Genomic DNA, 27,451 nt, shown 5'->3' with positions numbered 1-27,451 from the left:
GGTGAAGGATGTGTACATAGAGCATTTCTCAGGGGCTGCGGTATGCCAGAAGAGTCTTCCTTGGCCTGCTGCCGGCACCGCTGTCAGTAGGGCTGCGTTCAATAGAGAAAATTCTTCATGTCGATATAAAAGGAACCTGGTAATTGTTCCTCAGCTAGAAATGATTCTCGTGTGTCAGATGTGATTCTTCACCAGTGGGTAGCTACTCTACGAGTCCCTCATTTTTAATTTTCCATCTCCTTTATGCTTGCACATGGGAACATGAACAGCTTTTGTCACAGAGGCAACCACTCTTTACTTACCATACTGTATCCATTTTTGGAGCAGAAGTCTGAATTTGCACTTTGTACATTGTGGCAATGTAAAAATGGCAAATAATGCCATGGCAAATAATACTGATATTTTTCCCCATTTCTCTTGCACAGTAGGTATGTCATTGTTCACATTAAGTGACATAATGCCAGGAGAGGCAGTGGTATGAACCAGGTATTATGCATCTGCACATGGAAATGGAGTTTCTCCCTCTTCTACCAGGGGAAACCCAAAACTTGCGATTCTCAGGTCAAACAGCTGAGTTTACCTGCTCTTTATCAGACAGGAGAAACAGAGAGAGATGTCACAAAAATTAGTACCAGCGTGCATTAGGCCTTCATCCCTAATAAAGCAAAGATCAAAATTCACGCTCCCGTATGAGTCAGGTCTCACATACCCCATCGGCTTTTCTTATTGCTGCTGCTGGATAGCATTAGCATGCTAGTTCTTTTATTCCCCCCCCCCCAATAAAATATAAAAGTTTTTTCTTTCTTTCTGTTCTCCCTATTGTCTCTTTTGTTCAAGCAATATTAAATATTAGACGCTAAGACAATTCACAAATGACAAAATAGTTTTGCTACAGGTGAGCTGAGAAATATATGGCAGATCTGGGTCTTTGTAGTCTTCTTGCCATTTACTGTTATCTGTCGTACGGGAGCAGTAATAAACCTCCCCCCAAATCAGAATTCATTCTCTTACAGCAAGTAATAGACTAAAAATAAGTTAATGAACAGATCGTCTGAAGCTGCACATTTGTTATTATTTCATCATTTGAGATAAAGAAGGGTTCTGCATCGAAAACAGATGGCGTCTGACATGCGTGTATTTATTCCAAAAGTTATATTTTTCTGCAATTCTCAACTGCCTGCTTTCCGTATGCAAATAAATAGTTGTAAATATGGAAAAGAAGCAGTAGAAAAATGTAATGAAATGTAACAGCCGAAAACTGAGGAGTCAGCACCATCGAGATGAGCTGGCTTTAGCAGTACGTGCTTCATTGTTCCAGTGTTTTGGCATCGGCAGTGTCGCAACCGGGAATTCAGGCTGCCTCGCAAATTCTTGGCCTTCATCAAAGTCTCCATACTGGATACGGAATGGTGAGGTTCACCAAAACGAGCATAAAAAGAATGGCTACAGAATCTAGTATTTCCAAATACTAGCATATATCTGATAGGTGAAGAAAAAGGGGCGAGTGAGGAAGGTACATCTTTAAGTTAGAGATACACGTAAAAGAGATCTAGATCTTAAGTATAGGGAATCTCCTTAAAGTTTAGGTCATTAAAGTTCTTCCTATTTATTTTGCAGAGAAAGCAAGCCCAGTTCTATGAAAACATTGTGAAAGTGATAAGACCAAAACCAGACTACTTTGCTGTTGGATACTACGGCCAGGGATTTCCAACATTCATAAGGGTAAGTGTCCACCTTTTTCCACAGACAACAGCAAGCTTTCTTGCTTTGGAAATTTCCCTGGGTTGTGGAGAAAGTATGTTATTGTTTGTCAGTGTGTTATTTACAATCTTCCTAACACCGGTGGTTGGTTTTTAGGTGCCTAAGACAAACATTGGTTTTTCCTTTCCAGTTTCCAATATGGAATAGTTGAATTTTACTAGAGAAGCTTTTTCTTCAAACATATCCAATACTATATACTTCTTCAGGGTATCACTAAAAATGAAGATATACCACCCAATTTTTACCCAAGATATACCACCCAATTATTACCACCAGGGTAATAACCAGCACCATCTGAAACAGTGACATTTTTGCCTGACAGGTGTGTGTGTGTGTATATATATATATATATAGTTTGTGTGTATATATATATATACACACACACACTATATATATATATACACACTATATATATATACACACACTCATATATATATATATATATATGAGTACGGGAGAGAAGCCTTTTGTATGTGACCGTGTTTTCATGTGAGCGTCCTTTCCAGCATAGTCACTAAAATGAAGTTGAATATCAGCGATGTGTGCGATACCTTTAAAAGCAATCTTTTATCATTGATTTTCATGAGTCACATGTCAGTTTAAAACATACATCACTTGGTTGATACTGGTAGCATTAAGTCCAGTAACATTGTAGGTTTTTTCCACTGATAGCAGGATTGTTATGGAGTTGAATTAGTGGCTAAAGAAGGGTGGGGATCTAAGACATCTCAGTTGCATCTGTATCGTGATTCTCTGGCACTTGCCAGTCGGTGACATGGAAATAACACATTAGCTATTTAGCTGCTCTGCTGCTCATATCTATCTACAGAGCTGAGGATTTTCAATTTGGAAAGAGACTCTCTCCAAACCCTGGTGGAAGAGTTACAGTAGATTAAGGCAGTTCAAGAGACAGAAGAATAAGATTATTCTCATTATTCTCAGATTATTCTTTGAGTCCAGGAGACTCAGAGAGATTTAGTCTTAGGCCAGGGGCTGGTAGTAGTTTTCTCCTGGAAATATGCATTTAGGAGATGAGTTCCTGGTTGTAACTGAGTAATTCCATGTTAACTCCCTCAGATTATGCCATAATAAATACCAGGAGCAAGCCCAAGCCTATACTGAAGCCCAGCTCACTGGATAAATCCAGTGAATGCTGATCAAGCTGGCTTTGTCAGGTTACTTGTGGTCAGCTGGTCTTTCATGGTGTGTTAAAGTGAAGATGGGAAAGGCTTTAAAAAATCGCGAGAAATAAAACTTTTACTTAATCAGGTGTTCATTTGGAAAAAGCCTCCTTTTCCACCAGCTGACTAAGGCCCATGTGAAGAAACTGAAATGCTTGAATCATCCCAAGAAGCAGCAAATGTGTGTGGCTTTCCTTACACCCCGGGATGCCGTAGTACAGGCGTTATTGTACCATTTATCCCTGCTGAGAAAGCAACAAATTATCAGTTCTTTGCAGCTGAAAGGAATAAGCTGACCCCAGGCAGTTCCTGCCGGGCTAAGAGTGAATTTTGCAGCATCTGGTGTGTGCAGGCCATCAAACAAAAACGGGGAGATGAGCTCTCGTATGTTAGCCCACTGCTTGGTCTCCAAATTATGGCTGGGCAGCTCATGCCAAAGAGACTCTGAGCACGCAGGGAGGTGGCAGGATCATCAGTACCCAGAGCTGCCCCAAGGCTTATGTTCAACAAGGCTCAGTGCCGGGTCCTGCCCTGGGGGCACAGCAACCCCAGGCACCGCTGCAGGCGTGGGGAGGAGCAGCTGGGAGCTGCCCGGGGGAAAGGGCCTGGGGGTGCTGGTCGACAGCCGCTGGACATGAGCCAGCAGGGTGCCCAGGTGGCCAAGAGGGCCAATGGCATCCTGGCTTGTGTCAGGACTGGTGTGGCCAGCAGGAGCAGGGAGGTGATGGTGCCCCTGCGCTGGGCACTGGTGAGGCCGCCCCTCGAATGCTGTGCTCAGCGCTGGGCCCCGCACCCCAAGGCGGCCATGGAGGGGCTGGAGCGTGGCCAGAGCAGGGCAGCGAGGCTGGGGCAGGGGCTGGAGCACAAGGCTGGGGAGGAGCGGCTGGGGGAGCTGGGGGGGCTCAGCCTGGAGAAGAGGAGGCTGAGGGGAGCCCTCATCGCTCTCTGCAACGGCCTGAAAGGAGGCTGGAGCCGGGGGGGTCGGTCTCTGCTCCCCAGGAACAAGCGATGGGACGAGAGGGAACGGCCTCAAGCTGCGCCAGGGCAGGTTTGGGTTGGATATTAGGAAAAACTCCTTCCCCCAAAGGGCTGTCAGGCCCTGGCCCAGGCTGCCCAGGGTAGGGGTTGCATCCCCATCCCTGGAGGTATTTAAAAGCCGGGGAGATGTGGTGCTGAGGGACATGGTTTAGTGGTGGACTTGGCAGCACTGGGTTGATGTTGGATTTGATGATCTTAAGGGTCTTTTCCAACCTTAACGATTCTGTGATTCTATGATTCTAAATGCAGTTCTGCAAACTGGCAAAGCCATAAGTCAGTAACAGACACAAAGGCATGATGGTGTGCAAGCTGCCGTGTGTATCAAAGGACCAACTCTAAAGAGATGCAATGAGGAAAAACTCAAAAGAATTATTGTGGTGTTTGAAATACATGTAGAGTAATGTACATGCAGCAGCTCTTATCAAGCATCAAACAGCAAAAATCCTTTGTGGTACATTAAGTAAAAAAGCTTTAATAACATTTTTGTAAAATGTTTATGAATAATTTCTTAAGTTTTACCAGGCAAAAGGTATTTAATATCCAGTAAGAAGGAGTCACTGTTAAGACTGACCAACCCATTTCTCTAGAAAATTATTGAATTAATATTTAATGATATTCCCATAGGGAAGACTTGCATTAACAGGAATCTTCAAAACGATGAATGTACGATAAAGTCACTGGTAACTTTGCAAAAAGGATTGTGGCTATGAGTCGTTGTCAAATTTTATCCACACATACAGCCACTCTCACCAGAGTGCATGTTATCTCTAGAAAAGTTGGGAATATCCAGTGATCCAGAGCTGCTAACCAGAGAGGGGTTGCACTGGGATCACAACGGGCACGACGAGCTGTGTTGACCGAGTGCATGGAGTGGCCGTGGGGCAGTTTGTCTCAGCCTGTAACTCAACCGTGTATTTGCGTACAAAAACTGCAGAGAACACAAGGTACTTTCCCCGTTGAAGCCTGCGTTGTACTGTGCACGCAAAGGGAGACACTGCAGAACAGTGTTAATCTGCTGTATTAATACTGAACTGCTTTTTCGCTTCACAACTGAATGATTTTTTGTAAGTGCAGGAGAACACTTACCGTGCTTTACAAAAGCCTCGTGGATTGGTCAGTTTGTAATAAATGAGCAATAAAAACTCTGAAAATTTGGCTATTAGGTGCCTGAAAAGCCAATTAAGAAAATCCTTAATACAAGCTTTTTCTTCTGTTGTAATTTTTCCTGTGAATTTCAGGTACATATAGATGAATTACAGGTATATATACACTTCTTAGGTATCCGCCCTTTTTCCTTTCTTTTTTCCCAAATAGAGAGTATTCTTTCATCTATGCATTTCAAAAGGCACCATTGCAGAACTAAACCCAACTGGGCAAATGTAAATTATTCCAGTTTTCTACCCTTAGTCATAACACCAAATGTTTATTTTGGGATGAGTAATGAGGTTAAGCATATTCAGATGCAAGTGTTACTTTCATATCAAAACTTACGTTAACATGTTTGATCAGTTAAAAATATGCAAGTCATCTTTTATATTTTTCTTCAGAATTTAATGTGCTTGATCAGTACATAAATGGACTGTATAAAATAGATCTTAATTTCCGTTGTTGTTAAAAGAAGAAACCAATACTTAGAAATACAATATACTTAATTTAAAAGTTATGCTGTGTGCAGACAAGCGTACAATGGCAAAAATCTAACAGACTAATGTGAAGTCTGGGGTGTGTCAGTCTTTCTAAAAGAGTCAGTATCTTTGGACCTTCCTCTTAAAATTGGCATCGTTTTCTGTTTATACTTTTCTCTGCTACTCTCGCTTGCTCACCTCCATGCCTTTTAATAAATGTTTGTGTATAAAAAGCCTAATTCTGTTTATTTACATCCACTCTGCCATTACCTGTGGAAGATGGATGAGAGAAATTACAGAGGGAGATCTTGGATTTGGTAGAGGACATAATTTGTCTTAATACATTTTCAGTGGGCACCTATTTTATAGATCCTTGATATCACGTACTTAGACCCCATTGAATTTAGCATTGTTTATACATGTGCCTAAAGGTAAGCGCATGCTTAATGATCTCAGTACTGAGTTGGAGCTAAGGAAATCCATTTGTGCTTTATTGAATTGGCATAAAATATTTGTAAACTATTGATTATATCATAGTGGGAGGACTGTAAAATATCTCACTTAACAGCACTGGAGTCAATGCTTCTGAGATCCCAGTTCATTACTGAGGATACTGGTATTAGATTTCACCTCTCAATTTGTTTCCAGAACAAAGTCTTCATTTATCGGGGAAAGGAGTACGAACGCCGCGAAGACTTCGAAGCAAGGTTATTGACTCAGTTTCCAAACGCAGAAAAAATGAAAACGACGTCTCCACCGGGCGATGACATTAAAAACTCCTCCGGCCAGTGTATCCTTAGGTTGTACAGCGGCTCCTGCAGCCGCACAGATTGAGGATTTATGGTCAACACGAGCAGGAGACTGTTGCACTTCTGCCTTTATGGGTGTAATACATTAATTGTGTGTTCTGGCCTTTCTTCGCGTTCCTGTTGAGCTGCCTGTTCTGCATGACTGAAATTCGCTTTTCAGTTCTTAACCCCTCAATTCAGATATTCAGTGCTTTACCGTAAAGCCAAAACTGGATTTACCATCTAAATTTCACCGGCCAGTGTCAGAACAAATCGTGAGGTGAGTTTGGGTTGGTTTTGCAATTTTATCAGTTGCCTTTATAACACTTAAACTTGTTCTTGCTGTTGTATAACAAATCTGTACACAGCCAAGGAGGGTAGCGATTGTGAGGACATTTCATGGGTATTCTTAGTATTAGCAGAGATTCCATCCAGCCCACTGGAAACCAGTGATCCCATAAGCATTTTATATTTATGCATAAACTTTTTTTCTGGTGCTAAAGTTTAGCAGCAATGCCTAAACAGAGAGTATTTGATTTTGATTGTGCTTTTCCCTTTTTTTCAGTTTCTATAGGGTGAACGAAGTCCAGCGATTTGAGTATTCGCGCCCTGTTCGAAAAGGAGAGAAAAACCCGGACAATGAATTTGCGGTAAAAAAAAAAAAAAAAGGGAAAATAGAATACTTTTGGTGTTTGCTTGTTTATTCCCCTTCATTTTGAGAATCTGAACCATTCATTGTGTTTTGGTTGTCGAATAATAAATTCTAGGTTTAAATGTGATTATTTTTCATAGAAATTCAATTAAACCAATTCATTGTGTTCTGTTTTATACCAATAGAAAAAAACGGACAAAGCTGTATTTATTTTATTAAAAAACAGCTGTTTCGAGAAAGAAGTTTCAAATGGCTACACCTGAAAAGAGAGATGTCTCTTGCCAAAACTTGTCTTGCCATGAAGATTCTAGTCAGGCGTCTAAAAATACATCTTTCTTTTTTTTTCTTTTTTTTTTTTTTTTTTTTTTAAGTAAACCATACATTTCATCTAATGGTCAATAAAACTCCCTTTGAGCACAGCTTGTATTCATCAAAACGTTTACAACAGCTTACATCAAGTTGATTGCTTTTTTTTTATAGACACCATTTTATTCACAGGGGTTCTAGTGGGCACACTTAGTAGTAAAGTAGTAGTGGTAATTAAAGTAATAAATTAATGCATCGTTTCTTGAGCAAAGAACTTGGTTTTCTGTGTAGTAGCAGGCTCTAATCTAATCAGTGTGCCAATAAATGCTGAGTATTTGGTTTCCTACAGCTAAGTCTGGATATTCATTCAGAGACCCCTTTGGTGTCTTTGGCTTTTCTGGGTGGCTGTTATATCAAAAATTGCTAATTTGCTAAACTACGTGGGCTTAGCTGAGGAGGTAGGAAACCCTCTTTTTCTAAAACCATAATGCTAGAGAGCCCTGCAGTTTACAATATGTTTTGAGTATAGGTAAAAAAATGTAGGTATATCTAAATCACTTTGAAAGTTCTTCTTCTGGTAGTGGAGGATGGAATAAACAATTCTGTTTTAAAAAAGCCTCACAATAAATGAGTTACGAACATATACCAGTTCTAACAAAATCAGATCAAGAGATGTCTTTGACATTGGTTATGAACCAAATACACACATGTGAAGGAAGAGGTGCTAAATCACATATCCTTAAATTCAAACCAGTGAGGAGATGTTACAACGAAGCCATTGCAGTTCACAGCTCCGATGAAATCACAGGATCACGGGACAGGACCTGCAGGTCAGGATGGGACCTTGGGTCCAACCCCTGCCCCAGGCAGGGCCAGCTCTGGGGCCAGACCCGGCTGCTCGGGGCTTCACCCCACCGGGTCTTGAAACCTCCGAGGATGGGGACGGCACAGCCTCCCCGGGGACTGGTCCCTCTGCTCCTCTGCCTTCCTGCGGGAGAAGCTTTCCCTGTATCAAGGTGGTGTGGTTTTGTGGAGGATGGTCCTTGAAAGCTCTAGAAGTTACATGGGAAAAATGATGGTTCAGTAAAACCGGTGGATCTTTTACGTAGCGTTCTCCTTTGGTAAGAGAGGAGTTGTTCTCAGCTGAATCATGTATCAGGTTTAAATCGGCGCCGCTCCATCATCTCCCCAAGCAGATTCCATTTGAAATGTCCCCCGGCTTCGTAATGTCTGTCGTACTGCGGTTCATTTTCCTGATGATAATGTTTTAAGGCTTTGCTTAAGATAAAAGCTATCAGTCTGATAACGTGATGTTTATGTTGTATTTGCAGAATATGTGGATTGAGAGAACCATCTATGTGACAGCGTATAAATTACCAGGGATTCTGAGGTGGTTTGAAGTCAAATCAGTTTTCATGGTAAGATCAATTTGGCTTTACTGAGATTGCATAAAAGAATGGGGCTCTTATACAGCCAGCGAGCATTTATATTTCTGTATGACTGTGCTTCAGTTCTGTGAACAAGCAATCAATGCGGCTATATCTGGCATCCTAAGACAAGGGAACTTGCTTGCTGAGGATGCTGATTATTGACTGAGGGTGACTCAAGTAATGCTTTTCCACGCCGGAGAGAAGGCAATGCGGGCTGACTCTCCCAGGCCTTTAGGGCAAGGTCCCATCAAGTGCTTGAAGTACTTTTATAAAGTATTTCTGGCTTTCAGCAGGTGAGCCATTACAGGCCGTGGGGTAAGCCGTGTGCCTAAAATGAAGAGGGACCGGAGGTGGTGTAGAGGAACCCTGCCACATCAAAATGAAACTAGGCTGAATTTTGGAAAAGAGGATTTGGGTATTTTGATTGCCGTTTATTCAAAATAGACCATAAATCAAATGCATTGTATGTGTCTGCATCTCTTCTCTACTTATCAGTTGTGATTAAAGGTTGTTTTTGTTTCTTCTCCATAGTTAGCTAAAATATACCCTAGCAACCTCACAGAGTAACTCCAAATTACGCATTTCTCTGTTCTACCATTTAGGCTGTTTAGATAAGACATATCCATTAAACGCCTTTAAGATTAAATTATTCTTACGCAGCTGTAATTTTTAAGTAGCAATAAAAACATTGTTACTGCAGTTTTTAAATCTCTCTTGTGAGGCTTATTTTTAAAGGAAAAGAACAATTTGCATATGATTAATTAAAACCTTTTTCATTGCTCCATTGAGGTTATGTTGGACAGTTGTATTTAGATGAACAGAAGTAATGCAGAAAATTACTATGGTATCTATAGTAACAGAATATGAATGTGATGTTTGACAGTAATAGGCAGCTGAATAAAACACATTGAATTTTTAATGAATTTTGTATTTTCAATATAATCCTGATAGAGAAGATTGTATTTATCTTCATGATTGCAAAAAGTGTTTATAAAGGCTGGCAAATCTGATGAAAGTCTCTTTTCCTTACGAGTTAAGAGCACAGCCTGACAGGCTGCTTTATGCAGGCAATTTGTATACACGCACCTTTAACGCTGTGCTTGTCATCGGAATGTGCATAAATCCTGGGAGAGTGCTTTCTATAAGCTTTTTGTAAGTAAGGATTACATTAGTTGCATAGCTGAAAAATGATACCAGAATGGAACTTAATAATATGTGGGAAGACGGCAACGGATAACTTTTGACCTAGCTCTGGCGTAGTTACTACAAAATTGGTATTGACTTTCTTCAAGATTCCTGTCAGCTAAAATGCTGGAAGCACGATCACTAGGTTTACATCCCTGTAATGCTAAATTTTGATTATGGATACAGATACTATTGATGTTTTACTAAACATGATGAATTAAAGTAGCTTTGCACATTTCATATTTTATTGATGGAACCAGAATATCTTTAAAGGAAGAGGTGAGATCATATCAAATCAGTGCTGAGAGAGAACTGAGTAATTTAATAAATGCGGTGTATTATGTTGCGTAACCCATAGGAACATGCATAATTTCCTTAAATCTATTTGCTTTTTAAATGTCTTCTGAGTACTTTTACCTCAACCTCTTCAATCTGTTCATTATCTGCAAGGAATTTGTTGGGCACATTCATTATTCTGTATCTGATTTGTTTTAGCTGAACACAAGTAGTTGTAGGGGGACAATTTGCTAAGGCCAGCCAGTGAATTAGAAACTGGATTTTGAATTACACTTGGTTTTAAAAAGTACAAATACTAATCTCTATTTTGTTTTGATGATTATTTTTTTTAGTGTTGCAAATGTATCAGGAGTATAGCATTTCTGTTTGCCATGAATAGATTGTGTAGTGTCCAGAGTTAGCAAGCTACTTGGAACAAGGCTCATAATTTACAAGTATAGATATTTTTAATAAATAGCTTTCAGTAAGGTCCAAAGCTCAGTTTATAGTAGTAGGATGGGAACTGCAGTCCTCCATCTGCTGTTAAACAAGGAGGGGAGGATTGTAAGAGTAGTAAAAGAAAGGAGAATGAGAAAGAAAGCCATGATTGCTGATACAGAAAAGTCAGAAAAGATGTCTGTCAGCTCAATGAGTGCTAATTTCTGTAGATATTCAAGAGCTTTAAAAGCAATGGTTCATCAACAAATTATTGCATAGTTATAGGCCCATTAATACAAATAACAGAATCCTAAATTTAGCATATGATGTTTGCAACAGTTCTTGCCGAATCAGATGTTGAATATGGTCTTAGTTTCCCTGTCCAAATTTCCCTCGGAGCACATTCAGCTCTGAAGGGCAGTCGTCGTCTGTCCGTCTGAGCCTGGTCTGCTCCACCGCCACAGCAGAAACATTAGCCTCGTTACCTGCCTTCCAGAATAATTCACCAGGCAGACTTCTTAAAATGCTAATTAAAACATCCATGATGTAATCAGATGGCAGGTGTAAGAGTAACAACTAAAGAGATTTGATTATAAGTGGTTCTCAGAAACATGGTAAGCAACTGATAGCCAGGTAGAAGTGCTTCTTTGTTTATGTAGCATTTATGTAAATGAGGGTGTAATCAAATATACACTTGCATTTTCCTCGCAGGCCTCAATTAACCTTCCTTTCCTATTCCTACCACATCATTTTTTAATGTAACTAGGCTGCGTCTTCCAGTGAGGACTGTCTACACTCCAGGTTGCTGCAAGTTAGTCATTTTTAGCCCATTCACTAAATGTACATATTTTAGCAATATTTTAAATATTTTAATACTGTATTTTTCAATATGAGCAACTGTCATTCTGAAAGACACAGTATCTGGTCATACCTAATGGTTGGAGATGAGTCAATTAAAATAAAGCAAGTTTTACACAGTCTAAGAGCTAATTCACCCTGTGAAGACATCTGAGGAGCTCTCTTCATTGAAGTCCAGGTTATGTGAGAAAGAAAATTTCTTCCATCGGTTATCGACTTTCAGATGAAGGAAGTGTGACCTCCTGGGAAAAAGCACAACAGATAGCTTAGAAGTCATCTCTTCAACATATTAAACTGCATTTCCTTGGAAATACACCAAAATAATCACTGCAAAAACATCTTCTTGATTTTTGAGCTGCTTAGGATTACATTTTCCATCGGAAAATGCACATTAAGTTATCATTTCTTTCTTACTGTTACATTAAGCTGGATCTTCTTTGTACTGCTAAAACTCACCGACTTGTAATCTCTGATGTTCTCCATAATCCTCCCAAAACCTCACGTGATTCCTGTCACAGCCTTTCTAAATGTGCTGTTGTGCTGAGATGTAATCCATCCTACAGCAGGGAAATGCAGTTAACTTTCTCCACTGATATTGATTATCGTATCAGTTCCTGCAGTATATAGATACCAAATATTTAAATGCCTGAAACCATCCTTTCTATTAATTATTGGTTAAAATATCATTGTTCTGAAATTCCTGAAATGTTTCTAATTGTGGTGGTTTGGTGGAGAGCTAGTTCTGTGGCAGGTTAAAAACTCTGCTCCTTGATTAAAGCCTCCTTTTGTTTTTATTTTAGGTTGAAATTAGTCCACTGGAAAATGCAATAGAAACCATGCAGCTAACAAATGATAAGATCAATAATATGGTTCAACAGCATTTAAATGATCCAAATCTACCCATTAACCCTCTCTCGATGCTACTTAACGGCATTGTGGATCCTGCAGTCATGGGAGGGTTCACAAACTATGAGAAGGTAACGTCAAAATCATCTGTCCTGCAGCGCTTCACCTCGTGAGCCTGGACTCTCCTGGAATGATGCAGGACATGTGTCCATGTCTGTATTTGTATGTGAACACTATGAGAGCGTCCCCTCACGTGCTGTGTAGAACGGTGCTTAAAACTTGCCTTTTTTAATGTCTTTCTGATATTTATGGATACGTTCTTGCCTTTCTGCATTTGAAGTAAGGGTTGATATGTTTAGCAGCAAGAATACTGATGTGGGTGGACAGTACCAGAGTTAGACACTGAGACTGATGGCATTTCTGATGCGCTTGGGCATCGGAGCTTCAGAGGCCAAAGTAACCGATTGCAATTCTCTCCTTTGCTTTCAAATGCATGCGTTTTTAAAGGATTAATCGAATGGTAGAGACTTCTGAGATACCAGTCAGTTGCAAATAAGTCTAAATAATCTTAACTGCACATTTACAACATTAGCTTTTAAAGTTATATAGGATTAGATATTAACATCAGGAAACTATAAACATTGTATTTTATTTATGTTGTGAATATTAAGCATATTAAGTTAGCATGCGCAAGTAATGTGTGTTTTGTAACATAAATGGAGAAGGTGTATGCTGACTGACATGTCACTGTAGCTATCTGTTTATGTCCTTCTGTAACTCTTACCCATTTCATCTACCAAAATTTCTTATGCCCTGGGAACTGCTAGGAAGACGTGTCAGAGATGTGCCAAGCAGAAGTCCGCTGCAGGGTTGCCCATGAGATTTGGTCTTGATCACCATATGCTCACCTGCCCACTTTACTGCTCAGGAAAGATTGATGTCTTAATCTTAAGACATCGTAAAATTCCGTATCTCTTTCCTGGATTTTCACTTTGTATTTGTAGCTATTACTGCTGTTTTGCAGAACTTTGGGGTTGATTCATTGATCTTTGCTATAGGGAATTCTTCCGTGCTAGATGTTGATTCATTTTCTGAAATAACTGCTCATTTATCTCTCTTGACTAGGCGTTTTTTACTGAAAAATATATGCATGAGCATCCAGAAGATCATGACAAGATTGAAAAACTGAAGGATCTGATCGCATGGCAGGTAAAAAATTTTAAGTCAGGGCTGGTTGGGGCCAACTGCAGTACAAAGGCAGTTTAGTGTCACTTTTGAGAAAATTCAGTCATTAAACAATTCACCCCGTGTACACTTCTTTGGCATTTAAGACTGTCTTGGAACTGGAGCTAAAGTTCATCTTTTCAAATCTGACATCATTTGTCATTTGATAAACCCACAAGGACCAAACATGATCAACCTCTTTTTTTTCTGGGTTTTTTTTTGGTAACCATAATACAGTGAAAATATCTCATCTGTATCAAATGAGAAAATATTTTTAATAATATTGGTTAGTATTATTGGCAGTTTAGTTTCACATTTTAATTTTCTAAGGCTGATTTCAGAAATTCTTCTCAGACGGTAAGATGAAATGCTTAACCCTGAAACCCTCCTCCTTCTTGCATGGACAGGGACAGCATTTCTTCACATACTCACTTCTTTCTTCGAACAACATATTTTCCATTTATTAAACTTCCTATGTATACTTACAGTACCTTTTAGCACAGAATATTAAATGGCAGAGTTGCAAAAATTAACTCGCATGCAAAATATTTAGTAAGTTCATCATTGTGAAACCTTTGCTTCATTTGCTGTATAACGTAACATGGTACAAAAACATTATTGATTCATAAAACATGTGAAATTACCTGGTATTTTTATGATGACATATTAGAGCAGAAATCATTTAAATGTAAGATCACACGGGTAATATTTCCTGAAGTGGGAATGGAACCCAGGTTTCCCGCCCAGCGCCTGAGACAAAGCAGGAACCCCCTCTTGCGTGAAGAACGGTGTTTGCATGTCCCAAAGGATATTTTTCAGGGCTAACAAGAAACAATTCCAGTTTTGTTTCATAGTCGTATACTGGACATTTTCCAGTGGTCTCAAGATAATTTTATAATAACTATAAAAAATACCAATATGATTGGAAGTGTTTTTCCCCTAGAAGAAGAAAGTGCATCATTGTCTTTTTATATTCAATTTGGTCTTCATAATAAAGGAAATAATTTACATTTCTATAGGTTTCAATCTTAGAGGTGGTGGAACCAAAGATACAGAATTCTAAAAAAAGTCCTCTGAAGACCATAAAACTATCACTGAATAACAACTCTTTTGGTCTGCAAAAAAATCATGTATTTATTTATTTATTTTCTTGTGAGCTTTTACAGAAGATTAGATTTTAGGAGCTTTAAGTTTTTATAGAGGAAAATAATTTGATCCCAGAAGACTAACTTCATGTCAGCTCTCTGTCTTTGCCTCTGATAGCGGTACTTCAAATGAATTACAAACACACTTTTCCTCAGCAAAGATTCGCTTTGGTGACATTTGTATATTAAAATAATATTACTATTTGAAAATATGTATGGCAGCTAATCACATTGTATTTTAATTATTCAGTGGTTTTAAAGACTAATGTTGTAGTTCTGAAACAATAGGAACCAGAAAAATAGAGAAGAGGGATCAAGAACTATTTTTATATATGAAAATTCTTTTCACTAGAAGGTCGGCCATTGCATGTCGGTCTCTTCTCCCAAGTAACAAGCATTAGGACGAGAGGGAACGGCCTCAAGCTGCGCCAGGGGAGGTTTAGGTTGGATACAAGGAAAAACTTCTTCACCGAAAGGGCTGTCAGGCCCTGGCCCAGGCTGCCCAGGGCAGGGGTTGGGTCCCCATCCCTGGAGGGATTTAAAAGCCGGGGAGATGTGGTGCTTAGGGACATGGTTTAGTGGTGGCCTTGGCAGTGCTGGGTTAACCTTGGACTTGATGGACTTAAAGGTCTTTTCCAACCTAACGACTCTATGATTCTATTCTATCAGTGCTTTTGAATTACCTTAGACATTTGGTATACAGTTAGTGTATCCTAAGACTTAAACCTCCTCTCAAATAATTTCAGTTTTCAGAACACTGGCAGCATAAGTAGATGGGAGCGGGATGGGGAGCTGACTGCCAAGTATCGGCTGGTGTCAGGAGAGGGAGTTGTTATGGAAACTTTCCGAAGTGAGACAGTGGTCTGAATTCATCACAGCCTTGACAGTGATTGAAAGCAAAAATGAGTTTTCATTTTTCAATAATGTGGGGCTTGGATTTTTGTAATCACACGGAGATTTTCTTTATGCTGTATAAATCAATCTGGATATATGAAATAGCAGCCTGACAATCATATTATCAGCTGACTAGTTAAATTTAATTTTTTTCTATCCCCTTACCTTACCTTTTTCTCCATCGTGCTATGGAATTCATGCTCTTCAGGATATTATCCTTTTATAATTCCTGTGAATGTTGTAAGTTTTTTTTCTGTCTACTATTTTTTCAGATAAATATCATTAGTAAAGCAATGTCCATTTGTGTCCATCTTAGTGCTTTTTCAACTTAGAAAAAAATGTTTCCATGCAACTACATCACTTCAAGCTGATCTTTTATTTCAACATGAAGATAAGGAAATGATTGATTGAAACGATGGTAATGAAATGAATGATTGATGACATTAGTCACTCTGTGTTTAGCTAATGTATTTACAGCATACCAAAACTAGTATGTCACATAAAAATCTTGTGCTACTTCTACATAGCTGAAAGAATTCTAGCATACTAAGTAAGTTTTTACAATCATATTTTATGATACCATTATTATGAAAGGTTTTCCTGTAAGATTTAAGATTTTATCTTAATAATTCAAATGTATGTGGTTTTTTCATTCTTTTCAACCAAGCAGATCAAGATCTTTAAAAAAGAAGAAAAAAAATCAGGGAATAATTTTAAGTTGCAGAGGAACTATAGAATTTTAAAATCAACAAAGATTAGAGTTATGGAATAAGTGCTATCTTGAGCTGGTTTCCTTTCTCATTCAGCTCTTTTGTTTCTAGTTCAGCTCCTTACGTCACCTTTACTTTTCCATTCACCTCTCCAAAGGTGAGGGCACCCCGTAAGGTCTTTTGAAACCCAGCCATAAGCAAACCCACCCATTGCTGCAAAGCCAAGTGAATTGGCAGTATTGTGAACGTGGCAAAATTCTGCCTCTGTCTCTGCATCTGACGAAGATTCATGTAGGTTTAAAATTCAGTGTCACTCGTCACCAGATTTCTCTGTGTCAGTGTCTGGAAAGGAGATGCAGGAAGAATTTTGAAGTTCGTAGAAGAAGGTGAAGCAGAAATGGTAAAATAGTCTGAAGATTCTTTCTTTCTGTACTTGATAAATGTTTAAAGGATTAAGTCGTCTCGGACAGGGAGACCAGATATCCTGACTTAGAAATCTCACAGAAGTTCTGTAGCAAAGCCACGGGAAGCTTATTAAATTCAGCTTCTGTTAAGGAATAACAAGCCTTTTCTTCTTCTGTGGTTTCTGGTCCTCTTTCATTCCCTTGTAGCTGGTGCCTCCTCTTGCCTGTTGCCTGATCCCTCACTCAACAGTTCCCGTCCAGGAGGCCGCCAGCCTTTGGGTGCTCACGTTCTCCCAGCCCAGCCCACACTCACTCCAGCAGACCTGGCCATCAGCCCTCTGATTATTTTGCTTCTCCAAGTGCCAGAAGCTCTCCACGGCGGGTTGTATACACCTGGTGTATACCAACAGCGAAACCCTCCTTAGCACCTTCAATTTGGCGCACAGTAGGAAGCACCTCCATTTTTTTTCCTGACTGGGACATTTCCCTACAAGAAATGTCATTTACTTCATATTGCTTGATTTTCTAAATTGGAGATGGCTCATCCCTAGGACAGGCTCATTAGTGTATTTTCTGCTTGTAAAAATTATCTCAGAGCTGAAGCTTCAGGCCCCACGTGTACTTCATCCTGGTAATTTGACTTTTTCAAAAGAATCCATTTTAAAAGTCAGCAGGTTCTTTTAAATAAATGAGCCAAATGACCACTTATCCCTGCAAGATAGGAGGGTCACAGGGTGGCCTGACAATTATGAAAATTTGGAAATTCATTTAATTATTCAGAGCAGGGAAATTTTCTGATTTTAATGTTTAATTTTTGAAGAGTGCAAATCCATATGGCTATAAATAGAAGTGGCTACAGTAAAAAATTTTGTCATTATTCTTACTTCTGTTTGTAGTCTTTTAGGAGAAGAAACTGTATTCATTTAAATAGTGCCAAATCACAGAGAATCATCTTGATAAGATTTCTTGAGTTTGTTCATCTGTAATTCATCTGTGTATTTATTATTCTCCTTACTAATAAAGCTACTCCTTCTGATTGCTGCTCAGTCTTATTAGAAAAATCTGTTTTTAATCAGTATTATGATTTAATTATGAATTATTAAGAAGAAGCCTCTTAGGTTGATTGCTGCAGAGAATATCTAAGTTAGAATCAGAGCACTGTGTGGGCTGAAATGGACCTGGAAGAGGAAATATTTTTCCTAAGCTGGAGGTAGAAAAATCTAACGGTATGTCTGGATAGCTGTGGGAATGAAAATGTCTCTCTTAAAACATTTTAAAAGGTCAGCTACACCTCCACACTATGAACTAATTATATAATCCTGTGTTGGCATGGATATTTTGTGACAGAAGCCTTGAAGATAAATGATTATTTTCAGTTACAAAAGAGAATTAATTTAATTTTTTTCTCTTCTCTTTTGTTCCCAAAGAAAATAAAATAATTTTTCTGAGGAGAAATGTATAGTATATAAAACTGTACATTTACTAATAAATATTGCTCTGCAATATATACGTGTCCAAGGATGTAGCTCATTTGCCGTTTTAGAAATAGCATTTATTAAAGAAAACATACAAGTATTTTCTTCTTTGAGGTTTTATTCTCATGAAACTGGGAAAGGACTTGATATTGATAACCATCATTCATCAGTTTGCCATTTTAAAGTACAGCTTGTATGGGGGCCTGTGAATATAACATCACAGGAATATTTGTGCTATCTGATAAATTCAGTATATGATTACTGGACAGAACTATGGCTGTATTAATTTTAAAGGACTTCGGTTAACAGAGAAAAAAGGAAAACACGTATAAGAGATTTTTAGATCCTTTTTTACTGTGTTGTGCTTCATATACAATGAATGATGATGATTGTTGTTGTTATTATTATTATTATTATTCCATGAGATCTTTCACTCCTCTTGCAACATTTGTGGGAATCTTGCCCTAACCCTTCGCTTAGGAAGGGCTGGGCAGACCGAAGCAGCGTAACTCTGCTTTCCAGATCCCGTTCCTGGCAGAGGGCATCCGGATTCACGGGGAGAAGGTGACGGAGGCGCTGCGGCCGTTCCACGAGCGGATGGAGGCTTGCTTCAGGCAGCTGAAAGACAAAGTGGAAAAACAGTATGGGGTCCGCGCTGTCGTAAGTTACCTGCTAACCTTATGTTTCCTAAATATGTGGAATTTCTTTAAATTACAGGCAACTGTGTATTTCTGTATTATAATTCCCACTGATTAAAAAAGCAGTGTTGATGCAGCATTGCCTGGTTGTTCTCAGTGGTCATCAAATTATTAAATACTGAGCAGATGCTATACGAGATGTTCCGAAAGCCTTGATACTTTCATTTTCTAGTATGGGAACAATTTCTAAATTGCCTGAATATTTTCCTTGAAAGTCAAGATAATTCTTCAATATTCCATTTTTAAGGAACTGGGTTTAAACAAAAAAAAATTGCCACTGTAGCATGATTTTTCTAGAGCTGAATGTCACCTTTCCATAGACGTCAACCCTTTTGAGATGTGAGGGCTGTGCTGCTCTACAGTGGTGTGCAGTCTTACATGCTCCGGCACCACCCTAAATGTAGGCAGGCAATAAAAAGATAGCTGCTACTTCATGAGATTTAGTAGTGCTGGAGTTCATGCTTTTCTCATTCCAACAAGCTATTTTCAGTTGCTTCTTCATCTTTAAGGCACAGCCAAGAATTTGGTGGCGTTTCCAGTGGGGTTTTGTTCTGCTTTTAATTTGAGTACTACCCATCAGGGAGGAAGGCCAAGAGCCAGCATAGTGCTTCGTAATTCAGAATATAATTGATAATTCAGTCAAAAGCCCCGTGGATTGGGTGCTATTATATGATCAGTTTTTAAAATTATTTAAAAACGCAAGATGCAAGTGCTTAGAGTTGCTGTAGGACTGACTATGTGGAGCTGATGTCCTAATAATATATTGAAGGCTGCCGGGGTGAGCTTTATCTCTGTCTACTGGTACTCTTGACAGGGTGTTGTAAATGGGCTAAAATTTTTAGGTTTATTTGTGAAATGATGGTAATATGTGAAATTTGCATACGCAGTACATAACTTCTCGCTGCTCCAGAAAATAAAGCACATCTATTTACCAGAAAAGACCCGCATGTCCTCTAACGCAGAGGTAGCCAGCAGATCGTGCAGACGCTGCCAAGATGACCTGGCGCGCAGCCGGCTCCCTCCCGCCGGCCCCGCGATGGCGAGCTGTGCTGCAAAGGGCTTTAGCTGAACTTGGAATCGTCAGATTTACTCCCCGTTGAGTTGCCTTGTCCGTTTTGGTTCAGGATACATAACTGGGCTTCAAGCTATAGCACTTACCCAATTTTTAGAGAAAATTTTACCTCCAAAAAGCAAACAGTGTGGTATCATTTAGGACGATATGCATTTTCTTCAAATTGGATTCAAGAATATCCTATACCAGAAGCCATTTCCCACAAAGCGGACTGGTATTAAAACCAAATGATCTCGAAAAGCAGTGATTTATTTTTAAGATTGCACAGATCCACCTTCTGTCAGCAAAAGCCGTCTAAAACCAAAGGAAATCACCAGCAGACCATTAATTACTGGGCCGTGGCGCAGGAAAGCCAGCTTGCCAGCCTGCACTTTTGACTGCCATCTCGTCTCTGTCCCTGGCTTTCCCTGGCACTCTGGAAGCAGATAAGGAGCTCACACTGTAATCCCATTAACTGCCTTTTAATAAGAAAGCCCGTTAGCAGGTCCCAGCAAGCAAAGGACACGGTATCAAATGGAAGGTGCTTCCCTGCAAGTGAGTGGTGGCTTCCTTATGAAAACGCCACATTGCATGGTTGCCCCAGTTGGGGTTGGGTCATCATTTTTGGAGGTGCTGCATCAATTCACATGTGTATTGAGGCAGATATTACTTCATGGGCTCAGATTTTGAAGGTCATCTCTGCAGCCACGAGGCTAAAAGCATCTGTAGTTGTGGTTTTCACCTTGTAGCTGAAAACTCAGTGTCTAAAGCACAATTGCACAGAGAGGAGATCACAGAGAAAATAGTGCCCTCTTCACGCCCTTCATGCCTTCCTGTCCTTAAACCCACCAAGGCAAGAATATCAGATGGGAGCTCCATCACAATCTAGTCCTTAATAAATTAAGAAATAAAAGATTGAGAAATAGAAAAAAAGAAATTGATAACAATTACAAGTTCTCCAGTCTTACTCCTGCCCCTAAATATGCAGCAGTCACTAAACTGATTCTAAAAAGAATGAAGCAACCAAGATACACCTGAACAGCCTTAAACCAGCACCCTCTTCATCCAGTGCTGATTGTGGTCACTCATGGCTGCATGCCACTGAGTTTATAGATATTATGCCAATCACATCAATATAAAGAGGGTTTGAATTTGGTTCCAAATTACCTCTGGAACATCCCACAGAGATTTATTCTGAAGAGTGGATGATGCGGGATGTGGTGAGGGAGAGAGCTTCGGCTTTCTGCTCAGTGAGATGCAGAGCATCCTGGACTAAGGAGGCGGCAAGAAAGATGCTGCAGCAGGCAAGGCAGCAAAACCGTGCCAAGCGACGTTGTTCTCTGAGTGCCCAAAACCTCAGTGGAATTCTATGTGCCAGTGAAGTATTCTGTTGTATTTTATGACAGGCCTTCCTTCAGAGATTAACTTTCATTTTTGTCTATAGTGATGACATTTTTTTTTTAATGGGAACACTGAGATCTTACGGGGAACGTGCCAGCCTTTATGGTGTCCTTCTAAGTGGTGTTCCGTTTGTAGTCCTTCAAATCCCATCTTGCTAATATATTTAGGAAGAGAAAAGTTCAACTAGTAATTTATTCCCAAGGAGAACAGGGATAATTGACATTAATGATACTTGCATGTCAGTCACTTCAATAATGTACATTTACATCATCAGGGAGATGACTGGGAAGTCATACGCAGGTGGTGTTATCTTTCTAATTTCACTCTACCCACCAGTAAGAATTGTCAGAATTGATGGAGTTTTATCGCTTCTGTCTTCCTTGTACAAGGCCAATTTACCAGTAGTCGACAGGGTGGAAAATATACCTGTAATTAAACAGCATGAGATTCGTATTTGTTGACTGGAAGAGTTCAATTATTTTATGCATATATCAGTTATTAATGACTGACAAAGCTTGTATAAATATTCAGAACTCTGAAATTGTCTGAAACAAAAAAAAAATCTTTCATGTATTTTCTTCTTAACCTAGATGTCACTCTGCAAATTGGCTGTCTTGACATAAAGTTCTTCTTAGTGGGTTTTTTTCTTTTTTTTCCTTTTTTTTTTAAAAAAAAAACTCCGTTTCATTTAAATATACTGACAGGGCAGTCACTTCAATTGCAGAGAAGGATTAAAAAAAAGAAGCTATTCGTAGAAAGCTCCTTTTTTAAAGCCCAGATGTAAAAACGCATGTAAATACCATTGAAACAAATGAATTATTGGAATATATTTAAAATTATACATGTGCCAATGAGGACCTAAATATTTCTTCCTAGTCCTTTAAATGGATTTTCTTCAGAATTTCTTTGTTGTTAAACACAACGTATAATTAAATAATATAAAACTCTACATAGAAGAAAAAACATCAAACCTTTCCACATTACTTTTGGTAACCACATGTCAGCTGTATTGTGATTTAAGAAGTAAGATCTTATATTTCTTTATTGCAGCTTTCAAGTCTGGATGATAGACGAGGCAGTCGGCCACGCTCTATGGTGAGATCCTTCACAATGCCGTCGTCTTCAAGACCCCTCTCCGTTGCATCGGTGTCTTCCATCTCCTCCGACAGCACACCTTCTCGGCCTGGCTCAGATGGGTGCGTAGGAAGTAGTCATTCAGGGCTTATCTCTGTAAAGCGTGATTTGGGGTGCACATCTCTGGGTTTTGAGGATTGTCACCACCCCACTTCAGGTCTCAGTGCTATCACGATGTTATTCCTTCCCATCCTACTGACTCCTCCTGCGTGGCAGCATGACGTTCGTTTGATCTCATAAGGAACTGTGGGGTTTTTTGGTTGGGTCTTTTCCTGGTGTATTTTATTCCAGATTTGGTTCATCGTAATACCCCACAAACATTAATGTGACACAGTGGTGTGAGTAGCTAGTGTGGGGTGGGATGGCACTTTTAAGTGACAGCCTAATATTGGCTAAAAAGCCCAAGCTATACAGACATTTATCTCAAGATATATTCCTCATCCTTTTTTTTAACCAACATAAATATGTAATGCTCTTCTTGGTCCTCTTTAAAACAAAGTTAAACAAAACGCCCTAAGCATTCAAACAAAACTCCCCAAACAAACAGGAGATTAATTATCCCCTTGTACTGCAAGTGTAATAGTTCAGAAGTGATCTTTTGCGAAGTCGGTGATGAGGCGTGTGTTCAGCCGGCCCTGTTGCTGTAAACAGGTGGAGCTTGGGAGAGGGGAGGGATTAGCCAACTGCTCAATCATTTCTTCTCACGTTTGCTGCCAGAGGAAATGCTGCTTATGGCAAGATTGTACTTCAAGACTTATCAAGATATTTCACATGAGAACTGGGAATTCTGTTGGTGAGCCCTGTCTCACAGTCGCATCCCTCAAAAGAACAAAGTAATCTGTTTTCTCTCTGGGGTTTCCATGCAGCCTCAGAAGTCCCTTTTCCCTCTTCCTCCCCCCAGGCATTCCCGTAATCCAGAAACTCAATATTTGACCAAGGCGGCAGTTTTTTAAAGCCTCCTGAAGGGCTGCTAACTTACAAAGATGTGCTAGAAACGTTTGCGTCCCTTGTGCGCCTTCAGAGGGAGTTATTACCTGACTAGAGAGTAAAAGCATCAAGTAAAATTAAATACAGCACCTAAGGACCAACATGATACTTACCTTGATTACAAACAGTTTATTTACCCATTGGGAAGAACTGCAAACAGAGCGCGATTCAGCTCTCATTATGTTACCCTCTATACGTGTACACGGTGAGTCACGTCGATGTAAATGTAGGCCAGCGGAGACGGTAATGCATTTTGACTAACTCATCCACAAAAGTTGTCTTGCTGGGACTTGGGGTTAACTACCATCCCAGATCAGTGGGCCACTTTATCTCAGAAGAAAAATATTGATTCCTCCCTGCCTGCCTCTACCTCTTTCTCTTTTTCCCTTCAAAATCATTATATGTATTTTTCTATCTCATTGGAGGCTATTTTCTTAAATTTCACCTCTCCATCCCAGCTTTGTTGTAGTAGGTGTCACTTAGCAGTTTTGGAGGATCTCATGAGTCTACTCAGTATGTAGATTAAAAAAACTCACAAAGATCATGGTGCAGCTTAGCTCCTGCTGCGAGCCTGGGGCGATACAGCTGTAATACATGAGAGCGAAATACAATGAACAACTATCATCACTGAGAAGACCTGAAAAAAATCCTCATTTGCTTGATCGGTGGAGCAGGAGGAGAAAAATCATCAGATGTAAATAACATAATGAAAGACCTCAAAAATTCAAATGACTGTAAAAATCATGTGGGTGGTTTGTCACTACTAACTTGGAAGAAGTTCACCCATGTACCTACCGTAGGTGATTGGGTTTATGGTCAGTTGTCCTCTCCTGCTTTCCATTTCCCCCCTCTTCACATGTTAATTCTGAGATTAGAGGCGAAGCTAAGAAAAACTATTAAAACAGAGCCGACAGACTGTCTTGCCCCGATCACCCAATGTGTATTTTATACCATCTCCAGCTTCTCCTGCTTTGGAGCTTTTAAACAGTAAAAACTCAAAGCAGATGCTGACACAGTATATGCTTTACAACTCCCAACTCTATGTATAAATAAAACTCTGACTTTAAAAAAGGACCTTGGGTTTATTCACTGCTTAAAATGGGACTTAGAAGTACAAATCTGAGCACTTACAGGCAGTGGTTGGAAGCGGGGAAGTCCCAGCGTGCCTATGTGATTTGCCGTCTGTTGAAAGTCCTAATGTACTTGAAGTAGGAGCATGGCGTGCTAGCCCATTTTATCACCGATGCATCGCGTACAAATAATTAATAGTACTAATAATAGTAATGGCTGGAAGGGAAACAATTAATCATTGTCTGAAGAATGGCAGTTCCTCTTGTAAACTTCAGTCAGCCTGCGAGGCGGCTGTCACTGCCCTCCAGCCCAGCGGAGCCTGGCAGAAACAGCTGAAATATGCCATTTAGGTGGCTAAAAGACACGGTGTTGGGAGAGCTGTCTTCTGGTCTGGGCTTTGTCACTGATGAGCTTTGTGGCTCCAGGCAAGTCATTGCCCTCCCTTTCCCCTATCTGTAAATGGGATGAAAAAAGGTTGCAGTTTTGTCTCCCAAACCGTGTGATTTTGGCTTTGGTTACGAGGGTGATGGCTCAGGGGCCGTTGCCGCCGGTACTGGTCTGAGCATCTTTCCATCAAACGAGCTAACTTAGGCTGAAAACTGAAGGGCCTTTAGTGCTTCAAACAACAACAACAACAAATTGGATATTGCTGCTGGATATTGCTGCTAATGGAGATGATTAGGATAACTTCACTGCAAATTGTCTGAAATATGAATCCTCCAGTATTTCACAGCAAAGATTGTGGCCTGTGCATGCATGCATCACCGTGGCACAGGAAATACTTTTCCAACGTTAAAAAGCAAGCTGGTTTCTTTGTTTGGGGATTGTTGGTTTGGTTTCGGTTTTGTAATGTGGTGATTTGAGACATCCCGTTAAAATCTGTCAGTGTAATTTTGACTGGGGTGTGATTTTAGTAGTTTGTTTAGTTTATAATATAAAATAAATTATATCATACTTTGTCTAGCTAAGAATGTTTTAGCTTGTTAAGAGCAAAATATTTCTACCTTTTATTTAAACTAGTAATTAAAAAAGGTGAGATAAGAGAGGTTCCTTTTAATTACTGAGTGAAAATTAGCTAAAAAGAGTTCCAGTATTACTTAGAATAGTGCTTTTCCTACAAAATAAAAACTCTTTAAAAAATGAAGTTTTCCTTTAAAAGATTGAACCCCTAAATATGTTTTCCTTTGTAGCCAGAAAAAAAATAGTCATGGACTGTAAAAATTGCAGAGCTGATGGTAGTAGCGTATCAGCCTTGCCTATATTCACACACTTGAAGCATTCCGGGTGGGAAAATAAATCTGCTTTTTGGAAACTAACCTTGCCCTTTGTTATTATCTGACCGATTTTTCAATCTTGAGTTTATCTGTAATATCAGAACAGCCAAGCTCGGCCCCCCTGGCTCCCCCTCACCAGGGCATGCTGGAGGTGAGCAGAGGTGTGGATCTGTGAGTATATGTGTGCACGCTCGTATGGGTGTATATGGATATATATCCTCATGCACGTGTGCAAAACCAAACGTACACACACAGGGTGTTCTCACAGACGGGAATGGTGCTTGTGTCTGTGGTTAAACCTCTATACCTCATGCTTTTGTGCAATGTATAGGTGTTTCCTTTGCATTAAGGGTGATGTTGTTTGCTTTTCTGTGAAAAGGTACTGTAGTTTTGATGAGTTATAAGGATTAGAAAGCATTTTATGTTGTGCGTGTGCAACAGAAAATCACTACACCTCTGCAAAACAATTCCTCAGTTGTTACTCCTTCGCTGGGGAATAAATACATCCTCTTTCTCCACCAAAAAATAAAAAGTCTAGGAGGAATTTGGAGACTTGGCTATTTTTTAAAGAAATCCTTAAAGCCATTGGTAGCCGTATGGACTGCCTCCAAGGTGCAGGGGGAGTAGGGGTGACATTTCTTTAATGCATTGCACAAGTACCTGCAGTCGGAAGGTGCTGGTTTCCACCGGAGTTTCAGGCGTCTGCTGGCACGCCTGCCGTGGTGCCGCAGCATTTACAGTGGGAGTGCTGAATTAGAAACTCATTTTTATGTAAACCACATACAGGGAAACTCGGGAGTTTGTGTAGCTGTAAACCAGTAAATTTACCACAGAGCAGGGAAATACTCGGTACTGGTTCTTCAGCAGCTCTGCAGTAAATTTTATTGTAAGACAATTATGATTGTTATGACCTTCTGCCCCCTCCTTTTCTCTCTAATGAGTTTTCCTGGATTAGCAAAGCATCGTTAACTCAAATGAGACTTTCGGAAATATGTAAATGAAAATTAAGTGTTTTGAAAATAGCATTTTATTGATCCAAGTAACAATTTTCTTTAGGTTTGTGCTGGAGCCCCTCCTGCCAAAAAAGATGCATTCTAGGTCTCAAGATAAATTGGACAAGGATGACCTAGATAAAGATAAGAAAGAAAAGAAGAAAGAGAAAAGGAACAGCAAGCATCAAGAGATATTTGATAAAGAATTTAAATCTACGGATATTTCTCTGCAGCAGTCTGAAGCAGTGATCCTTTCAGAAACGGTAACTTTATTAGCAAGTAATGCTTTATCTAATTCTGAGCAGTGTTCTTTCTCTTTTTAAATAAAAATGTTGATTTTTACGATTATAGTTCATTTTTAGGCCAAAAATAACTCTAAGGGAATACGCTACGATGTTAATATATGTGATAATGAATCAAAAATACAGATTTTATTTACAGTGTATCTCATACGAAAATCTTACCAAAAGCTATATGTGACTATTTGATAAAAGGAACAGAAGGTATATCCTAAGTAAAATAAATGCTACCATTTTAGCGGCCTTTTGAATTCATGGTTCCCAATAGATCATGATGGGTTTTCTCATATTTCAGCTGACTACTGCGA

At 39.6% G+C, this 27,451-nt stretch overlaps 1 protein-coding gene across 4 annotated transcripts in view; it reads left to right on the top strand.

The window, feature by feature from the left end:
* The window catches only part of DOCK1 (dedicator of cytokinesis 1), a 315,877-nt gene that overhangs the window by 268,898 nt on the left and 19,528 nt on the right, over positions 1-27,451 (top strand). For all 4 annotated transcript variants that reach the window (XM_082310428.1, XM_082310427.1, XM_082310426.1 and 1 more), the window contains 10 exons: positions 1,618-1,722; positions 6,254-6,395; positions 6,595-6,673; positions 6,959-7,043; positions 8,683-8,769; positions 12,339-12,515; positions 13,510-13,593; positions 18,759-18,896; positions 22,437-22,582; positions 26,909-27,107. In XM_082310428.1, the coding sequence (XP_082166554.1) occupies positions 1,618-1,722; positions 6,254-6,395; positions 6,595-6,673; positions 6,959-7,043; positions 8,683-8,769; positions 12,339-12,515; positions 13,510-13,593; positions 18,759-18,896; positions 22,437-22,582; positions 26,909-27,107 (1,242 nt within the window). The remainder of the gene's footprint in view (positions 1-1,617; positions 1,723-6,253; positions 6,396-6,594; positions 6,674-6,958; positions 7,044-8,682; positions 8,770-12,338; positions 12,516-13,509; positions 13,594-18,758; positions 18,897-22,436; positions 22,583-26,908; positions 27,108-27,451) is intronic.

The sequence above is a fragment of the Platalea leucorodia genome (assembly GCF_965183815.1).
Source record: "Platalea leucorodia genome assembly, chromosome: 4".
Classification (NCBI taxonomy): Eukaryota; Metazoa; Chordata; class Aves; order Pelecaniformes; family Threskiornithidae; genus Platalea; species Platalea leucorodia.
Note: the sequence above shows the minus strand (reverse complement) of the source record. Positions and strands in the feature narration are given on the sequence as shown.